Source organism: Alexandromys fortis, unplaced genomic scaffold, assembly GCF_014885135.2.
Source record: "Alexandromys fortis isolate MF-2015 unplaced genomic scaffold, M_Fortis_MF-2015_v1.1 scaffold_119, whole genome shotgun sequence".
Lineage (NCBI taxonomy): Eukaryota > Metazoa > Chordata > Mammalia > Rodentia > Cricetidae > Alexandromys > Alexandromys fortis.
The window spans coordinates 2,290,482-2,313,768 of NW_026067991.1; the positions used below are offsets into that span (position 1 = coordinate 2,290,482).

The 23,287-nt window shown below is 41.2% G+C and overlaps 1 protein-coding gene across 2 annotated transcripts; it reads left to right on the plus strand.

The window, feature by feature from the left end:
* The first annotated feature begins 163 nt into the window (after window positions 1–163).
* Tfrc (transferrin receptor) lies at window positions 164–20,509 on the plus strand. 2 transcript variants are annotated; one of them, XM_050159876.1, is made up of 19 exons: window positions 164–295; window positions 4,961–5,019; window positions 5,700–5,901; window positions 6,213–6,411; window positions 6,931–7,080; window positions 7,274–7,376; window positions 8,581–8,694; window positions 9,041–9,139; window positions 9,360–9,499; window positions 10,447–10,604; window positions 11,592–11,711; window positions 12,601–12,686; window positions 12,795–12,858; window positions 13,952–14,019; window positions 14,786–14,844; window positions 14,979–15,060; window positions 15,629–15,850; window positions 16,639–16,779; window positions 17,843–20,509. In XM_050159876.1, exons 2-19 carry the CDS (start codon window positions 4,984–4,986, stop codon window positions 18,083–18,085), a joined length of 2,286 nt encoding a protein of 761 aa, XP_050015833.1. In that variant the 5' UTR covers window positions 164–295; window positions 4,961–4,983; the 3' UTR covers window positions 18,086–20,509. The 2 variants fall into 2 exon arrangements, with proteins under 2 accessions (XP_050015833.1, XP_050015834.1); XM_050159877.1 differs by lacking the exon at window positions 164–295 and adding an exon at window positions 428–594.
* Window positions 20,510–23,287: the final 2,778 nt, after the last annotated feature.

The window sequence follows — 23,287 nt, forward strand, 5'->3', positions numbered from 1 at the left end:
GGGGGAGGGGTGCGGCAGAGAACGGCCCAGCCAATCGCGGGCGCCCTCCCGACACCTGCTGCCTTGGCGCCTTTTCTCTTGAACGCAGCGCACGCCCAAGCTGCGCGCGCATCGCGCCCCCAGCGGTCTTGGAAAGGGGCACCTCAGAAGGTGTACGTGAGGCCGGAAGTGACGTAAGCCAAAGTGCCGGTAGGGGGCGGGGCCGGGCATTAAGCTTCGGCGAGGAGCCCGCGGTCGCTGCAGAAGGCGTGCGGAGCGCGACCAGTGATCTCGGCCACTGCGGAGCAGCCTCAGAGTGAGTGACGCGCCTGTCAGCGTCCCGGAGCCTCGTGCTCCTCGCGCGGCGGGCGGACTAGGGCGAGAGGTCGGGGCCGGCGGGCGGGGAGACTGCGGGGAGCTGCGGAGCCGGGGCTTGCAGGTGCAGCGGGGTGGGTGCGGAGCCGCCGCAGCCTGCGTCCTCCGGCTCGACGCTGCAGGCCGGTCGTAGGCCGCGGGTTCGAGAGTGAAAGGGCCACCGCGTTGCAGCGCAGCCTCGTTCCGCTGGGAACACGTGGTGGCTGCTCCAGGAAGTCGCCCCAGGGAACGGCTGTCGGGGTACGTGGGTGACCTTGGGGCTTCTCGCAGGCGGGCGTCGACAGCTGAAAAGGACAAAGCTGTTTTCTATTCGGTCGCTAGTGTCCTGGGCACTTAGAGAGGTTCTAAGAACCGCACATTGGAGCTGCGGCACCACCAGGGTGTTTCTTGCCAGGTTCTGCCTCTTGGCCGTGCGTGTGGAATCTCATTTTCCAGGGCAGAATAGATATGAACATTGCAGGTAATACTAAGAATGTCTCTAGCAGTCCTCAAGCTATGGGCATAAGATATTTTTGTAAGAGCTATTTAGAAATAACTGTAGAAAAGTCAGCGTGCTCACAGTGTTGGACAGCTCTAAAACAATGAATAAGGGTAAGAAAATTGTTTTTGCAGAGTCGTCGGTTAATATACTTTGTCCCGTGCTTAAAATGAAATGATCTTGCAACATTATTTATCCAGTGGACTGGATTTCTTTGCTTTTTTTTTAAGCATGAGAATTTAAATGGGAAACAGTCGTGTTACAGAATTTCTCGGCTACCTGCTACCTTTAGGATTAGATGAATTTAGAATACTAAATGGCTAATGCAGTTGGCTCCGAGCTGTGAAATATGACCTCTTTGACAAAAGACATTTAAGCTGATTCAGGTCTTTATCTACAAAGAAAATGGAATTTAGCCAGTGTGGGCCCTCTTTTTTTTTGATCCGGGATTATGCTACAACTCTGCTTTATACAGGAATCCGATATCATACTTTATCATATTTTTTCAAAGGGTTGTATGCTTTAAGGGAATGCTGTCAAGGAATGGTGGGTTGACCCTAGTCTGTTGATTCTGGGTAGAGATCAAGTCTAGCTAACTCCTCCCCAAGGCTAGGCCATGTGCTTATCTGTAATGGAGCAAGGTTAACCTTGAATTAAACCTCGGCAGAAGTTATTGAAAATGAACCTCTGGCTTTGTGGGACTGTGGAGTTCCTTCTCTCCCAGAGTGCAACACAAAATGAACTTGGTTGGACCCCACCCCCACCCCCAAGTGGTTCTGACCTTTGGGTTGCTAGCTATATTTCCTTGATTGCTTTTTCATTTCAAGCCCATAGAGACTTCTCTAGTGAAAGTCACACTTGAACTCAAGGGATGGTAGCCTGGAGCTCAGAGATACACCTACTCCTGCAGTAGAGTGTTTAAAAGTGATTAAAGGCCTGTGCAACCACACCCAGGAAAGTTGGGCTCTTAACCAAGACCTTAACGTGTGGGCATGGTGGCACACACCTTCGATCCCAGCATTTGGGCAAGGCAGGTGGATTATTGAGATTGAGGTCAGCTAGGCTGAAGAGTAAGAACCTGTTTAAAGACAAATTAAAAAGCCAAAACTAGCCATCTCTTGACAAGTCATTCTAAGTATTTACAACTTTGACTAGTGTTTTTTGTTTTTTAAATATCAGCAGAGAAGACTGGGTAAAGTCAGGGACTTGTGCTGTCTAATTTTGAAGATAGTGGACACTGAACTTAAAAGGGAAGGAAGATCTGGCTCAGGTCCTCAGAGGAACTTCCTTTTATGTGAGCACAGAGGTTTTGAAAGGGATTTATCTAATGAAGTGTGCTGTGAGAACCCTAACCCTAACCTTGAGTTACTACCTATGGATGCGTGAAATAATATTTTGGCATCTCACTCTGCCTTTGCCCCACCCCACCCACCCTCCCTGTATTAATTACAGAGCCGTGGTTATAAAATGACTGAAAGTAGATTTCAAAGTAATCGTGTGTCGGTTTGGTTTGTGATTAGCCTGGCTAATATCTTCACTTATCCACCATTTCACAGCCCAAAGTTAAGGTCATGGATCAAAATATGTAAAACCTTATTTTTTAAATCATTAGAATTAAATGGCTTTCCTAATCTTTGTGAAAAAAGATGTCTAAGTAAATAATGTGTGAAAATTAAGATTAACTTTCTCTTGCCAAAGATTGTTGGCATTGATGACCTCTTGGAATAATAAGCCAAATGAGAATTGTTCTGCTAATTTAAGTGTGGCCCTTCCACAGCTACCAGCTTTGAGTGGGAATGGTGTTTTCGCTGGTATATGTCTCTGCCGTGCTTGCAGAACGTAGATTCAGTGCTTTTAGCTTGGAAGAAAATTCAAAAGAGGTTCTTAGAAAGCTGTTTCTGGGCACCGGTGCCCTGCTCTCAGGAGGCAGAGGCAGGCAAGTCTGCAAAGTGAGTCCTGGACAGCCAGGGCTCTTCACAGAGAAACACTGCCTCCAAAAACATGAACAAATAAATAAATAAAAAGCCATGCTGGTGTGAGATTTTAAGTGAGTGACTGAAGTTTTCCGTATGAAACTTAAGAACTAACTGGGTTTATCTTCCCTGAGGTCTGCACTTCATGGCTGTTTTGGAACTACTCTGGTGTTCACAAATGCAAGTTTAGTGATAAGGGTATATGGGAATTTCCCAAGGTAATTTTTTCTGGCTTTTTTTTAGGCAGGGTTTCTATCTAGTATTGGGATTAATGGCTATGAATTTGGGGGGGGGGGCGTTAAATTTTGGTTCTGGCCAGGTGGTGGTGGTGCACACCTCTAATCCCAGCACTTGGGAGGCAGAGGCAGGTGGATCTCTGAGTTCGAGGCCAGCCTGGTCTACAAGAGCTAGTTCCTGGACAGCCAAAGCTACAGAGAAAGCGTGTCTCAAAAACAAACAAACAAAAAATTTGCTTCTGTAGATTAAATAAAAATAACACATTTCTTGGGAAAAAATATGTACTTGGGTTATAATACAAAGCCAAATTTAGTCGTTGATACCACCAGTCTGTTTTCTTCAAACTCAAAATGTTCGGTCTTATTTAGGTCATTTATTTAATTAAATTTGTTATCGCATTAATGGTGAGCAGTAGAGGACTTAGCATGGATAAAGTGTCCTTTCTTGGTTGGATTTCCAGAATTTCAAAGCTAAATAAATGCCAACTCAAGACTAGACTAGAGTAATTTAGGGTGGCTATTTCACACAAGCGTTAAAGTGTAAGCTGTTTTTCCTAGAAAAGATGATTGAAATTGACTCAGGGTGGGGCCTTCTCGTTCTGGGTTTGTTGGTGCAGTGTAGTGATAAACTTGGTAACAGAAGGGGCAAGAGATTGTGCTTCTGAGAAAATGTAGGAGATCACTTGCACATGGTCTAATTACCAAAGCATGGTGATTCAAAGATCCCCATGAATAGACTTTTAGAAGTCCTCCCCCACCCAAGACAGGGTTTCTCTGTAAAAGACCTGGCTGTCCTGGAACTCACTTTAGATTAGGCTGGACTCAAACTCAGGAGATCCAAGTGCTGGGATTAAAGGCATGCACCACTACCAACCTCCCAATACACAGCCAGCGTGGTTTTTTGTTCTTTTGATATGATATAGGGTCTTACTTTATAGCTCAGGCTGGCCTTGAACTCACCATCCTCCATCCTTCCAAGTGCTGTGAGTAGCCTGTGTTACCAGACCTGACTGTTGGAGAATGAAAGTCTTGACTTAATTCTCCTAGTTATTGTGTTTTTTTGTTTTTTTTTTTTTTATTTTACTTTTTCAGGTGGTAGTTTGTCTTTGAATTAGTCCCTTTGAATACCAAGTTAATAAGCATTTATCTGGTACACACCTGCAGTCCCAGAATGTGGGAGGCAGACAAGCAGAATGGTCATGAGTTCAAGGGCAGTTTGTTTGGGCGACTTGGTAAAATTGAAAGGGGTTGCCACCTCTGTTTTTCTTTTGATCACTTAAACATCACTTAATAGTGATGGTATTCTAACTAGTTTTTTCCCCTATATTTTGGGGGTTTTGTTTGGTTGGTTGGTTTTTCTATGTGTGTTTCAAGACAGGATTTCTCTGTGTAGCCCTGACTGGCTGCTCAAACTCAGAATTGCCTGTCTCCCGAGTGCTGTTGGAATTGAATGTGTGCACATTACCTGGTTGATTCTTAAGTTCTTCAATTTTTAATCTAAGAACAGTGATCTAATACATTATCACACTCCCTGGATCTAATAACATTATTCATAAGATTTCTTATTTGTCCCAGTCCTATCCTTTATAGCTCTTCCTCTGCTGTCCACTTCAGTGTAGCATCAGGCAAGGATTACATTAAATAGGTTGTCGGGAATTATAAACACTTTAGTTAATGTCTAGGAAACAGGTGATAACGGTTGTCTTGTAATCTCAGTTCTGAGAAGTTGATACAGTAGGATCCCAGTTAAAGGCCAGCTAGAACTCCATAGCGAGCTTCTAATTGAATAAACACAAAGCTTTTCAAGAAAGGTGATGGTATATCTAGGATAAGTTTGATATATTATAATTAACATAGAACGGACCTTCATTAATCTGATGCAGTGAGCTCTATCTCATATTTCTCTGTTCTAATGTTAGGTGCTTCCTTGTGGCGGCTCGGAATGATGGATCAAGCCAGATCAGCAATCTCTAACTTGGTAAGATTTCCATCCATCTGTAAAAATACAGTAGAAGAACTTGACTTCAGTTAGTGCACAGAAAAGAACACCCCAAATTCCCACCAGGCATTCCTTTATCTGACTAGTAGTCTTGAGGAATAACAGATCCCACATAAGAAAGGCATGCTCTGGTTTCACGTGTTTGAGACAGGGTCTTGCTGTGTGTCTCAGGTTGTCCTTGAACTCAGTCTTCCTTTGTTTCCCAAGTGCTGAGAATAAAGACAGGTATCACAAGACCCATATATAAAATTGTTCAGTTTCAATTAAGATTAACTAGGAAAATACCCTAAGAATAGGGTAGCGTTGGCTGGTTGGGAGTTATGTAGCTAGGTGGAACTAAAATGTGTGCCAATAGTTTCTGCTGCACTGGAGGTTGAGTAGAGGATTGCTTGGCCTCCAAGTTCTGGGCCAGTCTGAGTAACAAGGTGAGAACCCCATATCTTTTTTAAAAAATTAATTTAAAAAGGTTGTAGCGAACTTACAAACGAGAAACCCTGGGAAAATCTGTTGGCTAGTCTTCATCTGCCGATGACAACTGGGCACAGAAGAGTATGTAGGAAAGCTTCCCTTATGTTTGTCATACATAGTATATTATGACCAAACTTTATCATTCATTCATACTTTTTGTATCACTTCCTTTCCTTTTCAAAAAATACCAGTTTGGTGGGGAACCATTGTCGTACACCCGCTTTAGCCTGGCTCGGCAAGTAGATGGAGACAACAGTCATGTGGAGATGAAACTGGCTGTGGATGAAGAGGAGAATGCGGACAATAACATGAAGGCCGGTGTCAGGAAACCCAGAAGGTTTAATGGAAGACTCTGCTTTGGGACAGTTGCAGTAGTCATCTTTTTCTTGATGGGTAAGAATATATTTTAAGAAATTCAAAAAGGCCTTGTTTCAGGCCAGGAGGTACTTTGTACATTTTTTTAGTTACGGATGTTATTAGGAATATACACAGGCTATTTAGAACGGTTCCAGGGATAGCTTCTAGTACATCAAGGTGTTCACCCATGTCTTGTATAAAATAATGGCTATTGTAGTAATTTAAAATTTCATAAAACCGAGACTCAGGTGGTTCTTTTAGACCCTTAGAATTTAATTAGAAGGTGATGTTTTCGGTGATAAGTTAGAACCTAAGTCTGAATTTAGCTCTACAACTTCTGTCTTTAGGATTTATGATTGGCTACCTGGGCTACTGTAAACGAGTTGAACAGAAAGACTGTGTGAAACTGGCAGAAACGGAGACTGGCTATTCAGAAAACTCTGAAATAGAACAAGACATTCCTAAATCTGCTCGCTTGTATTGGGCAGACGTCAAAAAGCTGTTGTCAGAGAAACTGGACGCCATAGAATTCACTGACACCATCAGGTAAACAAAACAAAAAAGCAAGAAGTGCTATAACCACAGCCATCTCTGTAGCCCTCTTTAAAAATGTTCTTGATTTGTATCTGTATGTGTGCGGGCGCAGTACAGTACTTCGTGTGTTCATTGATACTGCAAGCTGTTTGACTTGCTTCTCCAGGTCTGCAAGAAAAGATAGGCTGGGGCTTTTAAGGGGATCTTCATAGTAATTTCTGTTTTAAAAACAAGCTTGAAGGAATATGTTCTTAAGGCGTTGGTACATTTTATTTCTCTCTGTAACAGTTTAATCTAGCAGTTTTGAATCATAGTTCATTTATCTTGAATATGAAGGATGTTTTTAAAACAATGCTTGATCCTTATTTATTTAAAATAGATATTTTAATGCAGACACTTATTAGTTGGCTGGTGGTGATGCATGCTTTTAGTCTCAGCACTTGTAAGGCAGAAGCAGGCTGATCTCTGAGTTCCAGGACAGTTACATAGAAACCCCATCTGAAAAACAAAACTAAAGACTTTTTCTTACAGGCAGCTGAGCCAGACTCCATACATCCCTCGGGAGGCTGGATCTCAAAAAGATGAAGATCTTGCCTACTACGTTGAAAATCAGTTCCATGACTTTAAACTCAGCAAAGTCTGGCGAGATGAACATTATGTGAAGATTCAGGTGAAAGGCAGGTATGTTGAAATACAGTAGCTTATTATAACTGCTTTCAGATATGTCCAGTAGATCAGACTTTTAGAATGAAAGACGAGGTTAAGATTTAGACATCAATTTCCTTAAGCCAATCAATGCAAATCAAATACTATATGTACTAAAGCTCTTGAATTTTTCTTCAAGAATGGCTAAAACTTTTTTATTATATTTTAGTGTTGCTCAAAACTCAGTGACCATAATAAATACAAATGGTGGCGTGTACCTGCTGGAGAATCCTGAGGGTTATGTGGCATATAGTAAGGCTGCAGAAGTTACTGTGAGTACATGTGACTGTTTGCTGGTCTATAAGGAAACTAGATGTCCAGAATATATTAACTGAGGTTCCTAATCTACAACCTCCATTACCATAGAATAAATTCCAAGGACCTTAAATCTGATGCAGTGTCCCTTTAATACAGTTCCTTATTTTGTGGCATCCCCCATTCGTAAAATTATTTTGCTACTTCATAACTGTAATTTTGCTACTGTTATGAAGTGTAATGTAAATATCTGTTTCTAATGGTCACCTCTACCCCCAGGGAGAACCACTATCCTAACACTTGCTCAGCCTGTTCCCATTGCATGGCTCTTATTCGTGTGCACACATTCAAGCCAGCTCCCACCTAACTAAAGAAAGACCTTGTTAAATCTTTTCCATCAGTCATAAATCAAGGAACTGGTCCACAGACATGCCTGCAAGGAAGATTCCCCCAGTTCAGTCTCTTCTTTCAGATGACTCTGACTTCTGTCAAGCTGAAAAACTGAAGAGCTCAGTTACCTTGGATACCTTAGGTTGTCTTTTGACCTCCAAACACACACAATTTATTCCTATATGTTTTCAACTGTTTGAGATTCTGGTGTGGAAACATTATGTAATTGATGCTTCCGTGCCTTACCTATCTGTTTCTGTTTATCCTGGTGTCTTTACCCTAGACATAGCTGAAGCAATGTAAAGGCAGAATAAAGTATAAAGCATAAGGCTAGAAATGTTGGGTTTTTGCTTCTAATAATGCTATTTAGGTTTTGCTTTAAGCCGTCAGTTTGGGCCGGGTAGTGGTGGCATATGTCTTTAATCCCAGCACTTGGGAGGCAGAGACAGGAGAGTCTCTGTTGAGTTCAAGGACAGCCTGGTCTACCCACTGAGTTCCAGGACAGGCTCCAAAGCTACAAATAAACCATGTCTCAGGAAAAAAAGAAAAACCTGTCATTTGGGGATTTGATTTCTGTCCCCTTTTTGTTTTAAATTTCTTTCTCTTTTTTGTTTTTTTGTTTGGTGTTTTTGAAGCAGGGCTCCTCTGTAGCCCTGACTGCCCTGGAACTCTGTACACGGCTGGCCTCAAGTTTAGAGCTCCACTTGCATTTGCCTCCTGAGTGCGAAATTAATGCACACCCTCCCTTGATTTCCTATCTTAGGATTTGTCTGTCAGATTACAGTGGTATTGATACATTGATCCTCACTAAACCTAATGTCTTTATTTTAGGGTAAACTGGTCCATGCTAATTTTGGCACTAAAAAAGACTTTGAAGGTTTAAATAATGCTGTGAATGGATCTTTAGTGATTGTTAGAGCAGGGGGAATCACTTTTGCAGAAAAGGTAAGTATGGGTTTTAAATATACTAGTCTTACTATTTTTGTGGATTATTTCCCTCTTCCATTTCATCCCTTCAGACCTACCTATATGCCTTTCCTTGTTCTTTATTCATGGCCACTTGTATAAATTTGTGTGTGTGTGTGTACCTAGAGAAATACAGCTTGCTCAGTGAGTATAATTGCTGTATGTACATTTGCAGCTGACCGTTTAACATTGTATTACTAATTGCTGTGCTCTTCCCTGGTGAAAATTCCTCTCTAATAGCTTGCCTTATAGCATAAATTCCAGTATATGTGATTTTCATTTTGTATGAGCAGACTTTCATGTCCCGCTTTTCTCTGTTTCTTAGGTTGCAAATGCCCAGAGCTTTAATGCTATTGGTGTCCTGATCTACATGGACCAGACTAAGTTCCCCGTTGTGGAGGCAAACCTCCCACTGTTTGGACATGTGAGTTGTCCCTGCAGGAAGAAGATAATTACTGAATATGTTACTAATAGTTCCTCAAATTGGAATTTTTTTGGATACAGTATTTTTTAAGCTACATTTTATAAAAATTCTTAGACTTTGAGGCTTTTGGTTAATAGTTTGGGCTCTAACCTCAGACCATATCTGAGTCTTACAGGCAACTTCAGTAAGTGGATAGAACTAATTATTCTCTGTTCACTAGGCTCATCTAGGAACTGGTGACCCATATACACCTGGCTTTCCATCTTTCAACCATACTCAGTTTCCACCATCTCAGTCATCAGGATTGCCTGGTATCCCTGTTCAGACAATCTCAAGAGAGGCTGCAGAAAAGCTGTTTCAGTAAGTGCATCTGAAAACTCAGTATGGTGAGGTTCTAATTGTGCAAGAATGCTAATAGCCTAAGTTGGTTAAATAAACCTAAAAAGAGTTGGCTATAAAAAGTTTACATTTGGAAGTTTGGGGATAGTTAACTGTTACTGTGTATAGATGAAAAACAATTTCCTTGGTAAAGTGATCTTGATAAGGGACTCAATTACTGTAGAAAATATGTTGGATCCTGTTGGACCTGACATCTAAATCCATGTGTAATCATTCTGAATGTTCATTTGCTGCACAGAATTATTCTAGTGAGTTTCCAGATGCTTTATGGTAATACTTCTGGTTGTCCTCTCTAAAAATAGGTGTGCCTGGTGGTACAAACCATTAATCACACAACTCAGGGTGCAGAAGCAAGGGATTGCTGAGGTCAGAGCCAGCCAAATTTATATAGCAAGTTCCAGGCCAACCAGGACTTGACAAGATCCTTTCTCCAAAAATCATTGCACTTTATCTTGACTTGGTAGACTTGTTACTTAAACCCATTTTCAATCTCTTGCTTATTGTATAACAAGTTATGCTAACCCATCTATTCTTGTTTCTTCAATTCAGTTGGAAAACTAAAATACATTTTAGTGAATAGAGTGGTCACAGATAAGGAGCATCTGTAAGTCAGACATGTTGAGAACCTGTAATAAATGACATTGGCTAGGTAAAGAGCCTTAAAATCAGCATCTGAGTATTTTGTAAGAATACAAAATACCTTTGTTAGTGGAAGGGTTGGGAAACATGAAAATACACTAACAGATTGCTGAGACTTTCATTATGGATCCATCTTGGCATTTATTTTTAATGCAAAGTAACCATAGCTGTGTCCTTTAATGTAGAACCTTTCTGGACAGATTTCAGATTTCTAAATCAGAGAAAGAATTACTGGCTCAAAATGCTAATACCTTTTTTTCTATTTCTAGAAACATGGAAGGAAACTGTCCTATTAGTTGGAACATAGATTCTTCGTGTAAGCTGAAATTGTCACAGGATAAAAATGTGAAACTCAGTGTAAACAACGTACTGAAAGAAACAAGAATACTTAACATCTTTGGAGTTATTAAAGGTTTTGAGGAACCAGGTACAGACCCTGCCTTGATCTTAGTGTTTTGCTTGTTCTAGGTGCCTAGTGAAGGAAGGGGGCAAAAAAAAAAAAAAGCTTGACTTGCTTTTATGAAGTACTAACTCTTGTTTGCCCTAAAGGGAATTTTGCATATATGTATTTGTGTACTTATACCTATATGACCATGTATGCATACGCAGAGGGTCAGAGTTCAGCATCAGGTATCTTCCTCTCATGTGTGTATGAGTGCCACACGGACGTCAGTGGACAGATTGCAGGAGTCGTGTCTGTGTCGGTCCTGGGGATTGAGCTCACAGGGACTGAACTCAGGCTTGGCAGAAAACAGTTTTCTACTGTGCTGTCTTCCCCGCTAGAGCTAATTATTTAGAATTAAAAGAATTGGAAGACAACAAAGCCTTGTGATATCATCTTATTAAAACTAACCATTAATGGATAGGAGCTCTGCTTTATAAGTAAGCAGTGCTTTCCTTTTTTCAGAAGAGTAATTTTTTTAAGGGATCATGTACATGATCTATATCATGTATTTTGAACCCTGGTCTGAAACTATCCAGTTCTGCCCATGTAGCATAAAAGCAGCGTAACTAGATTAGTGAATAGGGTATAGTCCCTGGGGTAGACTGCATTAAACAGTCACTTATTGAATAAGGGAAGTTCTTGGATTTTGGTTGTTAGGTGGCTGATGTGATTAAAGAGTAGTAGTAATTGTCCTGTAAATTTTAATCCCCGGAATCCTAAGTCATGTGACATAAGGCTTTTATCCTTCGTACTTAGCATGCTTATTTTAGATCTCATTAATAGAACCACTTTGAAATTAAACAAAAACCACACACACACACCAAGCTGGACATGGTAGCACACCTGTAATCCCAGTGCTAGAATGCGGGGGTGGGAGAATCGTCAGAATTGGATGCCAGTCTGTGCTACTTGGTGAGGCCTTGTCTCAGAATAAAACAGTATAATTGTTTCCTTTTTCTGTCTCTTTAGACCGTTACATTGTAGTAGGCGCCCAGAGAGATGCCTGGGGTCCTGGTGCTGCAAAGTCCAGTGTGGGAACAGGTCTTCTGTTGAAACTTGCCCAAGTATTCTCAGATATGGTTTCAAGAGGTACATTAGAAAAGTTTTGACCTTAAAATATTGGATAAGTGTGAGTTCAATGTCATCCTAGCAGTTACATTCTGCATTTAATCGCTGACTTTAACCTGTGATCCAGACATATTCAGGGTTGCATTGTGTTTAGGGTGGTACATAAGGCTGTAGACATCTTACGTTCTCCTATGGCAGTTTTCACTGACTCTTTATTTTAAATATTTCTCCAAGAAGTATCTTTATTGAACTAGCAATCATCTAGTTCTTTGAAATTGAAAAGTATTTAGTATAAGCCTTGATACTTAGTATTTAGTATAAGCTATATTTAGTACTTATATTAGTAATGTGCTAAGGTTAACATCTTCATTTCTACTTGTGATAGACCTCTTGTGTTGTGGTACCTTGCTACACAGGCTTACATTCTTAATTGAGGTCTAAAGTGGTGCTTTTATAGAGACTATGTTAATAGGGTAGTTGGCAGACTGTGGAACATGGATTGCCTAAGGAGTTGTCACTTTTTGAAACTTATAGGTATAGTCTGGTGTGATGCCATCATAGTTCCAGTCAATTGGGAGCCTAAAGCAGGGGGTCACTTGTGACTTTAAAGTGAACAAGGTAGATAGTCTGAGAATAAAGTAAATAATTCGTATTTTAAGTGATTTGCTTCTAAGCAGATTGTCCTCAAAGAGGACACACAGAAACTTCAGAGGTTAGGGACTAAAGACAAAGGGGGTAACCACTAATAATTTGCCATGCCATGTACTCAAAATGGTATAAAGTTGTTATCCTACAAAGATTATTTTTTTAAGATTTTTGTCCTTAATTGGGTTTTTAAATCTTGAATTTATCTTTAGTTACCTGCCTGTAACCACTCAAAAGGTGAACCTAAGTTTTTGTCCATTTCCAGGTGGGTTTAAACCCAGCAGAAGCATTATCTTCGCCAGCTGGAGTGCAGGAGACTTTGGAGCTGTGGGTGCCACCGAGTGGCTAGAGGTATTCCATAAGTAGTGGGTCCTTACAGTAGCTGTCTGTGATAGGTTAATGCTTAATAGTGTGTACATAATGGGTATGAGTATATTAACATTGTCACTTCTCTTCCAGGGTTACCTTTCATCTCTGCATTTAAAAGCTTTCGCTTATATTAATCTGGATAAAGTTGTCCTTGGTAAGCATCCATTCCTAGTTTTATCGTGTGTATCATATTCGGCCTACATGTGTGCCTGCAGTCCAGAAGAGGGCACCAGATCTCATTATAGATAGTTGTAAGCCTTTAGATGAGCAGGCAGTGCTCTTAACCACTGAGCCATCTCCCCCACCCCCTTTTTCTAGTTTTTAATTGGGCAAACTGCTTAGGGAACAGCAGACATGAGACAGAGTTTTTATGTGGAGTTCTGTTGGTCTTGGAACTCACTCCGTAGACCAGGCTGGGCTCAAACTCAAGAGCTCCTCCTGCCTCTGCCTACTGAGTGCTGGGATTAAAGGCATATACCACCACACCTGGGTTTTTGTTTTTAATTTAATTTTGGAGAGAGTGTGGATTCATTTTGTATTTGCGTGTATGTGGACATCTTAATTGACAGTTTGTTCTCTCCTTTCCACCATGTGGGTCTCTGAAAACTCAGGTTTTCAGGCTTGGCCACAAATATCTTTATCCATTGAGCTATCTCTTAGGCCATACTGTCTCAGAAATTGGATGGGGATTCAATAAAAGTGTTAAGATGAAGGCTATTTAAAATGCAGGTGTAAATCAGGCATGGTGGTGCATGTCTTTAATTCCAGCACTCAGGAGGCAGAGGCAGGTGGATCTTCGAGTTTGAGGCCAACTGGGTCTATAAAGTGAGTTCCAGCAATTCAAACTACAGAGAAACCCTGTCTCAAAAACAAAAAAAAATTACATATTGAGACTATCCTGAGATATGACTTCGTAGTAGAGCATATGGTACTGGGGTCAGACCCCAGTGCTGCCAAACAGAAAAAATCTCTTAACTTTACTTGACTCATAAGTTTGTTTTGTTTTGAGACAGAAATTATTTGTGTAGCCCTGGCTGTCCTGGAACTCATTCTGTAGACCAGGCTGGCCTCAAAGATCTTCCTGCCTCTGCATCCTGAGTGTGCTGGGATTGGTATATGCTACTACACTGACTCCTAACCTAAATTTCTACTTTACTAATAGTTATTGTATAGGTCCTGTCCTTTAGAATTCTATTTGAAAATTGCTTGTGTAGACAGAGGAAAATATTAAAGTAATTTCTTTATAGGCACTAGCAACTTCAAGGTTTCCGCCAGCCCTCTATTATATACACTTATTGGGAAGACAATGCAGGACGTGAGTATCCTAGTTACAAAATTTTGTGACTTTTTATTAATTAAAAAAAAAAAGAAACCAAAAACATGATCAATAGCCAGTGGTAGGAATTGAAAGTAAATTCTAAAGCAGTATTATTAGTCATGTTCTTGGCTTATTGATCCTCAGTCTACTTAACTGAGAGATGGAGTATATGAAAGATTCTCTGAATACATCTTTAGGATTATTGCCTTCAGGCCTGAACTGTTGTAGGCACTCACAAGAGATTGTAAGTCAGAATTCTAAGGAAGAATCAGAAGTACTTGAGAAATACCAGAAGTACCTACTGGGGAAAGGCAATTATGTCAGTTTTGAGTGAGGAAAGAATACATTGAAGAGAATATTTGCAGAGCAAATTGAAGAGAATGTTGGAGTGATTAAAGATGGAGGGAAGCAACTGAAAGATTGACTTTCCCCTATGGGATGTGTGGGTTGATTTAGGCTCTCAGACAAGATAGTATGCGTGCTGGTTAGCCTGGCAGCCTAAAGTGCTACAGAGAAGTGAGCAGGAAGAAGATAGGCATGTTTATGTAGGATAAAGAGGGTTTAAAAAGTAGTTTATGCAGCCTAGAAGATGTAGTTAAGGACTATCACAAGAAAGAAAGCAGAAAGTCAGGTGTTCAGGAGAGAATCTACCCTTCCTAAGGGACTGATAGTGTAGCCCACAGGAGAACAGATTTTAAGTATTTGTAGAGGAAGGAAATGTGCAGAAAAATTAGGTTTTAATGGACTATTTCTCATTTTACAGGTAAAGCATCCACTTGATGGGAGATCTCTATATCGAGACACCAACTGGATCAGCAAAGTGTAAGTTGAGAGAAGTAGATGGAGCTCTAAGCCTACCCTACCCTGTAGGTGGAGCTTGGGTATCAGGGAAGTGGGTGTTGCCTGGTAGGTCTCTGTTTTGGGATACTAACGATGGCCCTTATTTCTCCTCACAGTGAGAAATTTTCCCTTGACAACGCTGCTCTCCCTTTCCTTGCGTATTCTGGGATCCCAGCAGTTTCTTTCTGGTTTTGTGAGGTAATACTGAAGAACTTAGCAGCATTTTCAATAGATCCTGTAATAACTGAAACCAAATTTCTCATTATTTAAAATATTAATGTTATTCAGCCATGTAATTATTTCAGATACCTATTAAGTATTCTAGGTGTTGAGAAAAGTTCTCTTAGCAACAACCAAACAAGTATAAGGTAATTATAAGACAGTGTTGAACTGATCACATTGTCTTCGTAAGTGCCAGTGAGAAGGCACTGAAGGCCAACCAAGCAGAACAAACAAAATTAGTAGCTATCAGTGGAGGCCAGAACCCAAGTGGACTTGAATCATTTTGGAAGGTCTAGGGGCTAATGAAACACCTGATCTGGAGATTGACATGACTGGAGTTCCTTTCACTCTTTTAAGAAACACAATTATTTTGCTTGTCGCATGTTTGGCCTGGTGTATATGGGGTCAGGACAACTAAGTTCTTGCTACCATTGGGTTCTGGGAATAGAACCTGAGTGTCCATGCTCTGACTGATGGTAAACCTAGAAGGTAAGGCCTCCGCTCTTAGCCCTCACCAGTACAAAGACCTTTCTTCCTCTTCTAGAATGAGGACTATCCTTACTTGGGCACTCCTTTGGATACTTATGAAAAATTGATTATGAAAATTCCTCAACTGGACAAAATGGTTCGTGCAGCAGCAGAAGTGGCCGGTCAGTTCATTATTAAACTCACCCATGAAGTTGAACTGAACCTGGATTATGATATGTATAACAACAAAATACTGTCATTTGTGAAAGATCTGAACCAGTTCAGAGCAGATATCAAGGTAAGCTACTGGGTTTTTTTTTGTTTGTTTGTTTTTTGTTCTTTTTTTTTTTTCAAGACAGGGTTTCTCTGTGGCTTTGGAGCCTGTCCTGGAACTAGCTCTGGAGACCAGGCTGGTCTCGAACTCACAGAGATCCGCCTGCCTCTGCCCCCCCGAGTGCTGGGATTAAAGGCGTGCGCCACCATCGCCCGGCTGGAAACTTTTTCTTAATTATTTTGAATTTCTTATTAGTTTCTTCATGAGGCTAGGAATATATAATTGAAACCAAGTGGTGGTGGAGCACACCTTTAATCCCAGCACTCGGAAGGCAGAGATGGCGGATCTCTGAGTTTGAGGCCAGCCTGGTCCACAGAGCAAGTTCCAGGACAGGCTCCAAAGCTACACAGAGAAACCCTGTCTCGAAACCCACCCTACCAAAAAATAGATAATTGAATTAGCTTGTCTGGGTCAAAGATTAATTTATTACTGTAGTTTATAGGGACTCAGATTTCAAGGTGCTGAAGTATAGTGTTTAGGATCTTAAATTTACATGAATTGCTTCTTTTATAATTAATAATTGTCAAGCCTAATTGGGAAGATACATACAGTAACATCTTTAGAAATACAATTTCTGTAGTGGGTGAGATGGCTCATGTTTAATTCCAGTACTCATGAAGCTGAGGTAGGAAGATCGCCTGGGGCTGTAGGGTCCGCCAGAGCAACCGTAGTGAGAGCTGGCTATTGCATATGTGACCCCTGCCTTTAAAGAAGTATAACATCTAATGAACAATTTGACTTGTCTTTGACAGGCGATGGGTCTGAGTCTACAGTGGCTGTATTCTGCTCGTGGAGACTTCTTCCGTGCTACATCTAGACTAACGACTGATTTCCATAATGCTGAGAAAACAAACAGATTTTTCATGAGGGAGATCAATGACCGTATTATGAAAGTAAGTGAGCTCTTAGGAAAGAAGGAACTAAATTAGGTAGTTTTAGTTAGCAATGCTCTAAAAGTGGGGAGCACTGGGGGCGTAGCATCCTTAGTTGCTTTAGAATTGGACACAAATTTTAAATTATAAGATGATCAAAATCAAACCTAGAAATACAAGACATTTACCTTGTTTTATGCTTCAGAAACATCTAGGAACAGCAGAACTCAGTGGTAATGAGTTTTATGTGCGTGTTTTGCTTACTTGTTGTACATACATGTACAGCTGCATGGGCCTGGTATTAGAGAAGGCTAGAAGATGTTGCTGATAACCATGGAACTGGAGTTAGAGAGTTTGAAGCTACCATGTGGACTGAGGTACTATAAGAGCAGCAAGCACTCTTAACCCTCTAACTACTGAGGCATCTCTGCAGTCCAACCCTAGCAATTTTTCAGAAGAAATCTTTAATGAGTGTTGGCCATGAGTAGAGCCTTACTAAGTATCCTAGTCAGTTTCACAAGACTTATGTGAATTAGGAATTAGGCTGGACGTAGTGGTGTATTGTTACAGTCTTAGCACTGAGGCAAGTAGATCTGAGTTGGAGGCATACGTAGTAAATTCCAGGTCAAGTATAACTATAATGTGAGACATTATCTCAAACAACCTCCCCCCAAAAAAAAGAAAGGGACACCTTAGCAGGTAAACGCTTTGCAAACTTAGTTACCTCAGGCAGATCCTGAGAACTGTAAAGGTGACAGAGCTGACCCCACTGTGTGGCGTGCATACCCAGGCATACAACGCACACAGGGTCCCACTGTTCTAGCTGTCATGAAACTCACTCTAGACCACACAGTCCTAAGGTCCACCTTCCTTTGCCTCCCAAGGCAGGTGGTTAGTGTGCCCTGCCTGGCTACATTAAATTTTTTAATTAAAAAAAAAATCTCCGTTCAAAATTGTCCTCAAAAATTGTCGTCAGACTTAGAAGGCAGTGATGTAGCTGAGTTCCCAGTAGTCTCATCCAGAGGGAGTTAGAATTTGAAAGGAGAATGAGTCACAAGTCACAGCTGCTTTGTCTCTTTTCTAGGTGGAATATCACTTCCTGTCACCCTATGTGTCTCCCAGAGAGTCTCCTTTCCGACACATCTTCTGGGGCTCTGGCTCTCACACTCTCTCAGCTTTGGTGGAGAACTTGAAGCTTCGACAGAGAAATATTAGTGCTTTTAATGAAACACTCTTCAGAAATCAGTTGGCCCTAGCTACATGGACTATTCAGGGAGCTGCAAATGCCCTTTCTGGTGACATTTGGGATATTGACAATGAGTTTTAAGTGTAACAGAAATAAGAACAGGGTAGTCTGTTTCTAGACATGTACTGGTTGTGCTAAATTTTCATTAGAGCTCAAATCTAATGTTACAATTCTACCCAATCATTTTGATACTAAATATCTTTAGGCAGCAGCTTTTAGTGCAGGGTTGGACCTACACTTGAAGTTACTACAGTGGATAACACTTGATGTTCGTGATATCGCCTCAGATTATCTTTAGAATTTTGAGTCCTTTGTAATAACTTCCAGTTTGCGTCATGGCCATGAAAATGGAAACCAGTTGTGAGAACATTGCTTTCTTCAGTCCTGAGGGTATTGGCTAGTATCTCTGGAGGTGGGAGGACGATGGATGTTGAGGGTCATTGTGGTAGCTGGGAGTGTTTGCTCCCCGCCTTCATCTGATCCTTATTGGGATTCTCCAGATAAACTATGTACTCTTGGGATTAGCTGGTTTCTGTTCCCTAAACTAGACAGTTACTTTCAGAAGAGGTAGGACTGCTTCTGCCAGTGGGGTTGACATAGGTCCTGCTGATAAAAGGGAGTTTGTCCGCTTACTGCAGGCATAGGCCTTACTGGTTAACCTTATTTGTGATGGGAAACCAGGAGCCAAAGATGTCATGTTCTCTCCACTGACGTCTGCCCGGTAGTCTTTAGTTCTTTGTTTTTCTCAACATTTTCTAAAAAAAGAACAAGTTTTAGACTCAGTTTGTCAGACTTTAAAGAACACACTGCCAAATTTTGGCCAAAGTGTTAGTCTTTGGGGGAAACTCTATCATTTTGGCACTGAGATATTTATTTATTTATCAGTGACAGAGTTCACTATAAATAGTGTTTTTTTTTTTATAGAAGATAATTATCGGAAGCAGTGCCTTCCATAATTATGACAGTTATACTGTCGTTTTCTTTTAATAAAGCAGCATCTGCTAATAGGACCCAACAGATACTGGAAGTTTTGCACTAACGGTCAGCACTTGCGGGTTTAGGAGAAAGTCACAAGCAACAGGTTAAGACCTAGAAGAGAATTGAAAGTGACAAGGGATTTATCATAATCCAGTTAGACTTTTACTATCCAGAAAAAGATAGTTCTCCTAGGTGCAGTGAGTTGTGGCCAAGTTAAAAGATAATACCATTTAAAGGACTTACATCTGCAAAATTTTACAGCTCAATTTATTCAAGATGTAACTCAAATTCAATTTTGCAAAATTTCCAGTACCTTTGTCACAGACTTATCTCACATTATCGGGAGCAGTGTCTTCCATAATGTATGAAAACAAGGTAGTTTTTGCCTACCACAGTGTCTATATCGGAGACAGTGATCTCCATATGTTACACTAAGGGTGTACGTAATTATCGGGAACAGTGTTTCCCATAATTTTCTTCATGCAATGACATCTTCAAAGCTTGAAGATCGTTAGTATCTAACATGAATTCTCAACTTGTAACTCCTTAGTTTTAGTTGCAGAAACATTTGTGGTCATTAAACATTTGGTGGGAAATTCAACTGCTATACAATAAACTCACTACTTCAAGATTTTTTTTTTCAATTTAATGTGGGTGTTTTGTTATCTCTGGTTTCTAAGGTTTTTTGTCTTACAGAATAGAAGCGTACATTTGTAATGTCTGCTGGTGATATATGGATGTAACTATCTCCTTTATTTGCATGTTAATTCCTAAACATAGTTGAAGCAGATTTGAGTCCAGTTTTGGTTTAAGGGAATTTTGGAAGGTAGGGAGTAGGAAATAAAGGGTGTTGGGTAACAAAGCTTGCAAAAGGATCTTGATGTACCTGTCTGTAACTATGACGACTAAATTATGTAGATGAGAACAAGATTTAAGGCCACGTTGACAAGGACTAGTTAGCCATCTGCATCTGATCAGATCAGCTTTGCAAAGCTGCCGCTTGAGTCACTAGGGTCTCAAGGTTATTAGCACCACTCACCCAAGTTACATTGCAAGTTTTTTACAGCCTCGCCAATCTCCTTTAATCTTCACAGTGTTTCTCTTGTACTGATACTTGAGAATCATCATACATAACCGTAATGGGATTTCAAGGCACATGAAGGGCATGGGTTTTGCCATAGTCCCTTTAATAAAAATAGCATTTACCATGATGAGGGTTGTTTCTAACCAAAGCAGTACGTTGGTGAGGTATAATCTTGGGTAAATGTTATCTGATGAGTAATAGCCTGTTACTCATCAGGTTATTTCTGGTTAAAACAGATTTTGGTAAGAATAGAGTGAGCTTCGTCATGCATCACTGCTTTAGGATTTGCATGACCTTTACTGTGTTAGCTTTTGAATGTCCTTTGAAGTATGGGCTTGCCAACCTACGCTCAGCCGTTTTTGTAGACACCCTTATAAATGTATGTAGCCGGTGTGTAACAATGTGAAGATTCTTTACCTGACTTAATAAAGTGCTTGGACATACTGAGTTGTCAGACTCTTTCATAACTGCCATATCCCTTCCCCACTATCAACCTCACACCAGGGTGTAGTTAAACAGCATGATCACCCAAAGACCAGTTACATTATTGCTGTCTTGGTAGACACTCTGATTTACTTCCTTGTCTTTAGTGTATTTAGGAAGATTACAGAGCAACAAAGACTAGTTATAAGTACTTGGGAGGCAGAGGCAGACAGACTTCCAAGTTTGTGGCCAGCCTGGCCTACAGAGTGAGTTCCAAGACAGCCATGGCTACCCAGAGAAACCCTGTCTCAAAAAATGAGGGCTGGAGAGATGGCTCAGTGGTTAAGAAAGAGCACTGCCTGCTCTTCCAAAGGTCCAGAGTTCAGTTCCCAGCAACCACGTGGTGGCTCACAACCATCTGGTGACCTCTTGGCCTGCAGGTGTACATGCAGACAGAATACTGAGAATACTGTATGCATAATAAATAAAATAAATAGAAATTGAATGGGGGCTGGAGAGATGGCTCAGAGGTTGAGATCACTGACTGCTCTCCCAGAGGTCCTGAGTTCAATTCTCAGCAACCACATGATGGCTCATAACCATCTGTAACGAGATCTGGCGCCCTCTTCAGGCCTGCAGGCATACATGCAGACAGAATACTGAGAATACTATATACAAAATAAATCTTTAAAAGAAAAATTGAAGTGAATGGCACATAGGAGTATCCCTCAGGACAACCACCATCTTGTAGTATTAAACTGCTCACTTGGAAAAGATCAGCCCAGCTCAGCATCCTCTCAAGGAGAGCTGGGAAGTCATTGGAGTCTTTGCGACTGTGCCTTAACTACAGGTGGCCTTGGGGTGAGACTACTATAGATCTATGGGTCTATAGGAAAGTCATCTCTGCTGGGAAAAGACTCCTGGTGTGGTCTCCAGTAAGTAACTTCTCACCTATGCTCTGTAACCAAACCAAATAAACTCATTGGTCTCCAGAGTGAACTTTGATGAAATGGTATCACAGTTTGTGGTCTGGACCTTGGGAGGGATAGATGCTTGCATCTCCCCTAGCGAAGGAATTGTAGCAACAGCTGGCTTTTTCCTCTCTCCTTATAAATCCATTTTCAACAATGTCCATAGGATAATGCTATCCACATTCATGATAGACCTTCCCTCCAGGTAACCTCAGGAAATTGTTTCATGGATAACATCCAGGTGTGACTCAGTCCTGTCAAGGTGACGATGTCTGTTCAGTTACTTTGCTGCCTCTGGTTCCATTAGTGATGTAGAAGAAAGAATGAGTGGACATGTTCACGTGGAGGTCAGGGGACAGCGTTCGAAAGTTCTACCTTGTTGAGGCAGGGTCTTTGTTTCTGTCAGTCTGGTACTGGCAAGCTTCCAGGAGGCCGACACCTGCAGTTACTGAAGCCTCTCCTAGAAGCGTGGAGAACAAACGGAGACAAGTGCATCTGAATATCCTGATTTCACCTATTGTGAGAGACAAGGAATTGGGGGCAGCATGCATAGCAGTTTTGACAATTTAGGAAAATAGTGATGCTGACTGACTTCTTCTAGCATCTCAGGATCAGAAAAGCACAACAATGAGCTCTGATAACATGGACCAGGCTCCAGATACACAGAAACAATCTAAAGGCTTCTAAGTGTGCCCTGAAAGAGAATCTCTACAGAAGCCACATAGCTCGTTTCGGAAAATCAAACCAAAACCCCCAGTAAGATTGGCTGAACTAAAACAAAGTTTCAAGTGACAGCCTTGGAGGGTGTTGGTCGTTAAAGTGAGAGCAGTGACTGGTAAGGAATGGGATGCTGTAATAAGATAGAGACCTGTGGAAGACCCTCCTGAGGCTGGGGACTGAATTCCCGGTTTCTCAAGGCTTTAGCTCACCTGCGGAAGAAGTCACCACCCTCTGCAGAGGATACTTACCCAACTTCTGAAGTATTGCCCCCCCCCCAGCCTTTGCCTGAGGAAATTAATCCTTCATTGTCTGAGATATCAGACTAGACAATACTGATGTCCCTGAGGACCCACCAATAGTCGCCTCTAGACCTATAACCAGACTCAAGGCTACGCAGACTCCTAGAGGGGAGGTAGAAAGTGTAGTCCGTGAGGAGGAATGTCTAGAGAAAACGTGTGGGAATAGAATTTAAGGGTGTGGGATAATGAGAAAGGAACATAAAACTGGGTCAGGTTGAGTTATTGATATGGGCCCTCTAAATGGAGATTCTAGGTTTAATATGGAAGTTTGCATAGTTAAAAATGGTGTTAAAGGCTGGAGAGATGGCCTAGCAGTTAAGAACACTGGCTGATCTTCCAAAGGTTCTGACTTCAATTCCCAGCAACCACACCGTGGCTCATAGCCGTCTGTGCTATGAGATCTGGTGCCCTCTTTTGGCCTGCAGGTGTATATGCAGTCAGGACACTGTATGCATAATAAAGAAATCTTTTTAAAAAGTGGTGTTAAAAGGTTTTGGCTGGTTGATTAAAGCCTTTGTCAAAAGATGGCCTACTGAAAAGCAACTGGAGATGCCTGGTATCCCGAGGTTTGGAGTTGATGAAGGGATTTTTTTTAAGACTTGGGGAAACTGCTGGAATGAGTACGCTGTGTAAAACCTATTCCTCCACAGTGGGAAAGTCCAGAAGACACTCATCCTATAAGATACAAAATGGAGACTGAAGAAGCATGGACTAAAACCGGACTCTCTGAATATGGTGGACAATGAGGGCTGCTGAGAAGCCAAGGACAATGGCACTGAATTCTGACCCTACTGCATGTCCTGGCTTT

Excerpts from the sequence above, each read along its gene's own strand:
- Tfrc (XM_050159876.1), top strand. The coding sequence starts at position 4,984 with ATGATGGATCAAGCCAGATCAGCAATCTCTAACTTG. Across the intron at positions 5,902-6,212 it reads AGTCATCTTTTTCTTGATGG|GATTTATGATTGGCTACCTG; the intron begins GTAAGAATATAT and ends TTCTGTCTTTAG. Across the intron at positions 11,712-12,600 it reads CTCAGATATGGTTTCAAGAG|GTGGGTTTAAACCCAGCAGA; the intron begins GTACATTAGAAA and ends GTCCATTTCCAG.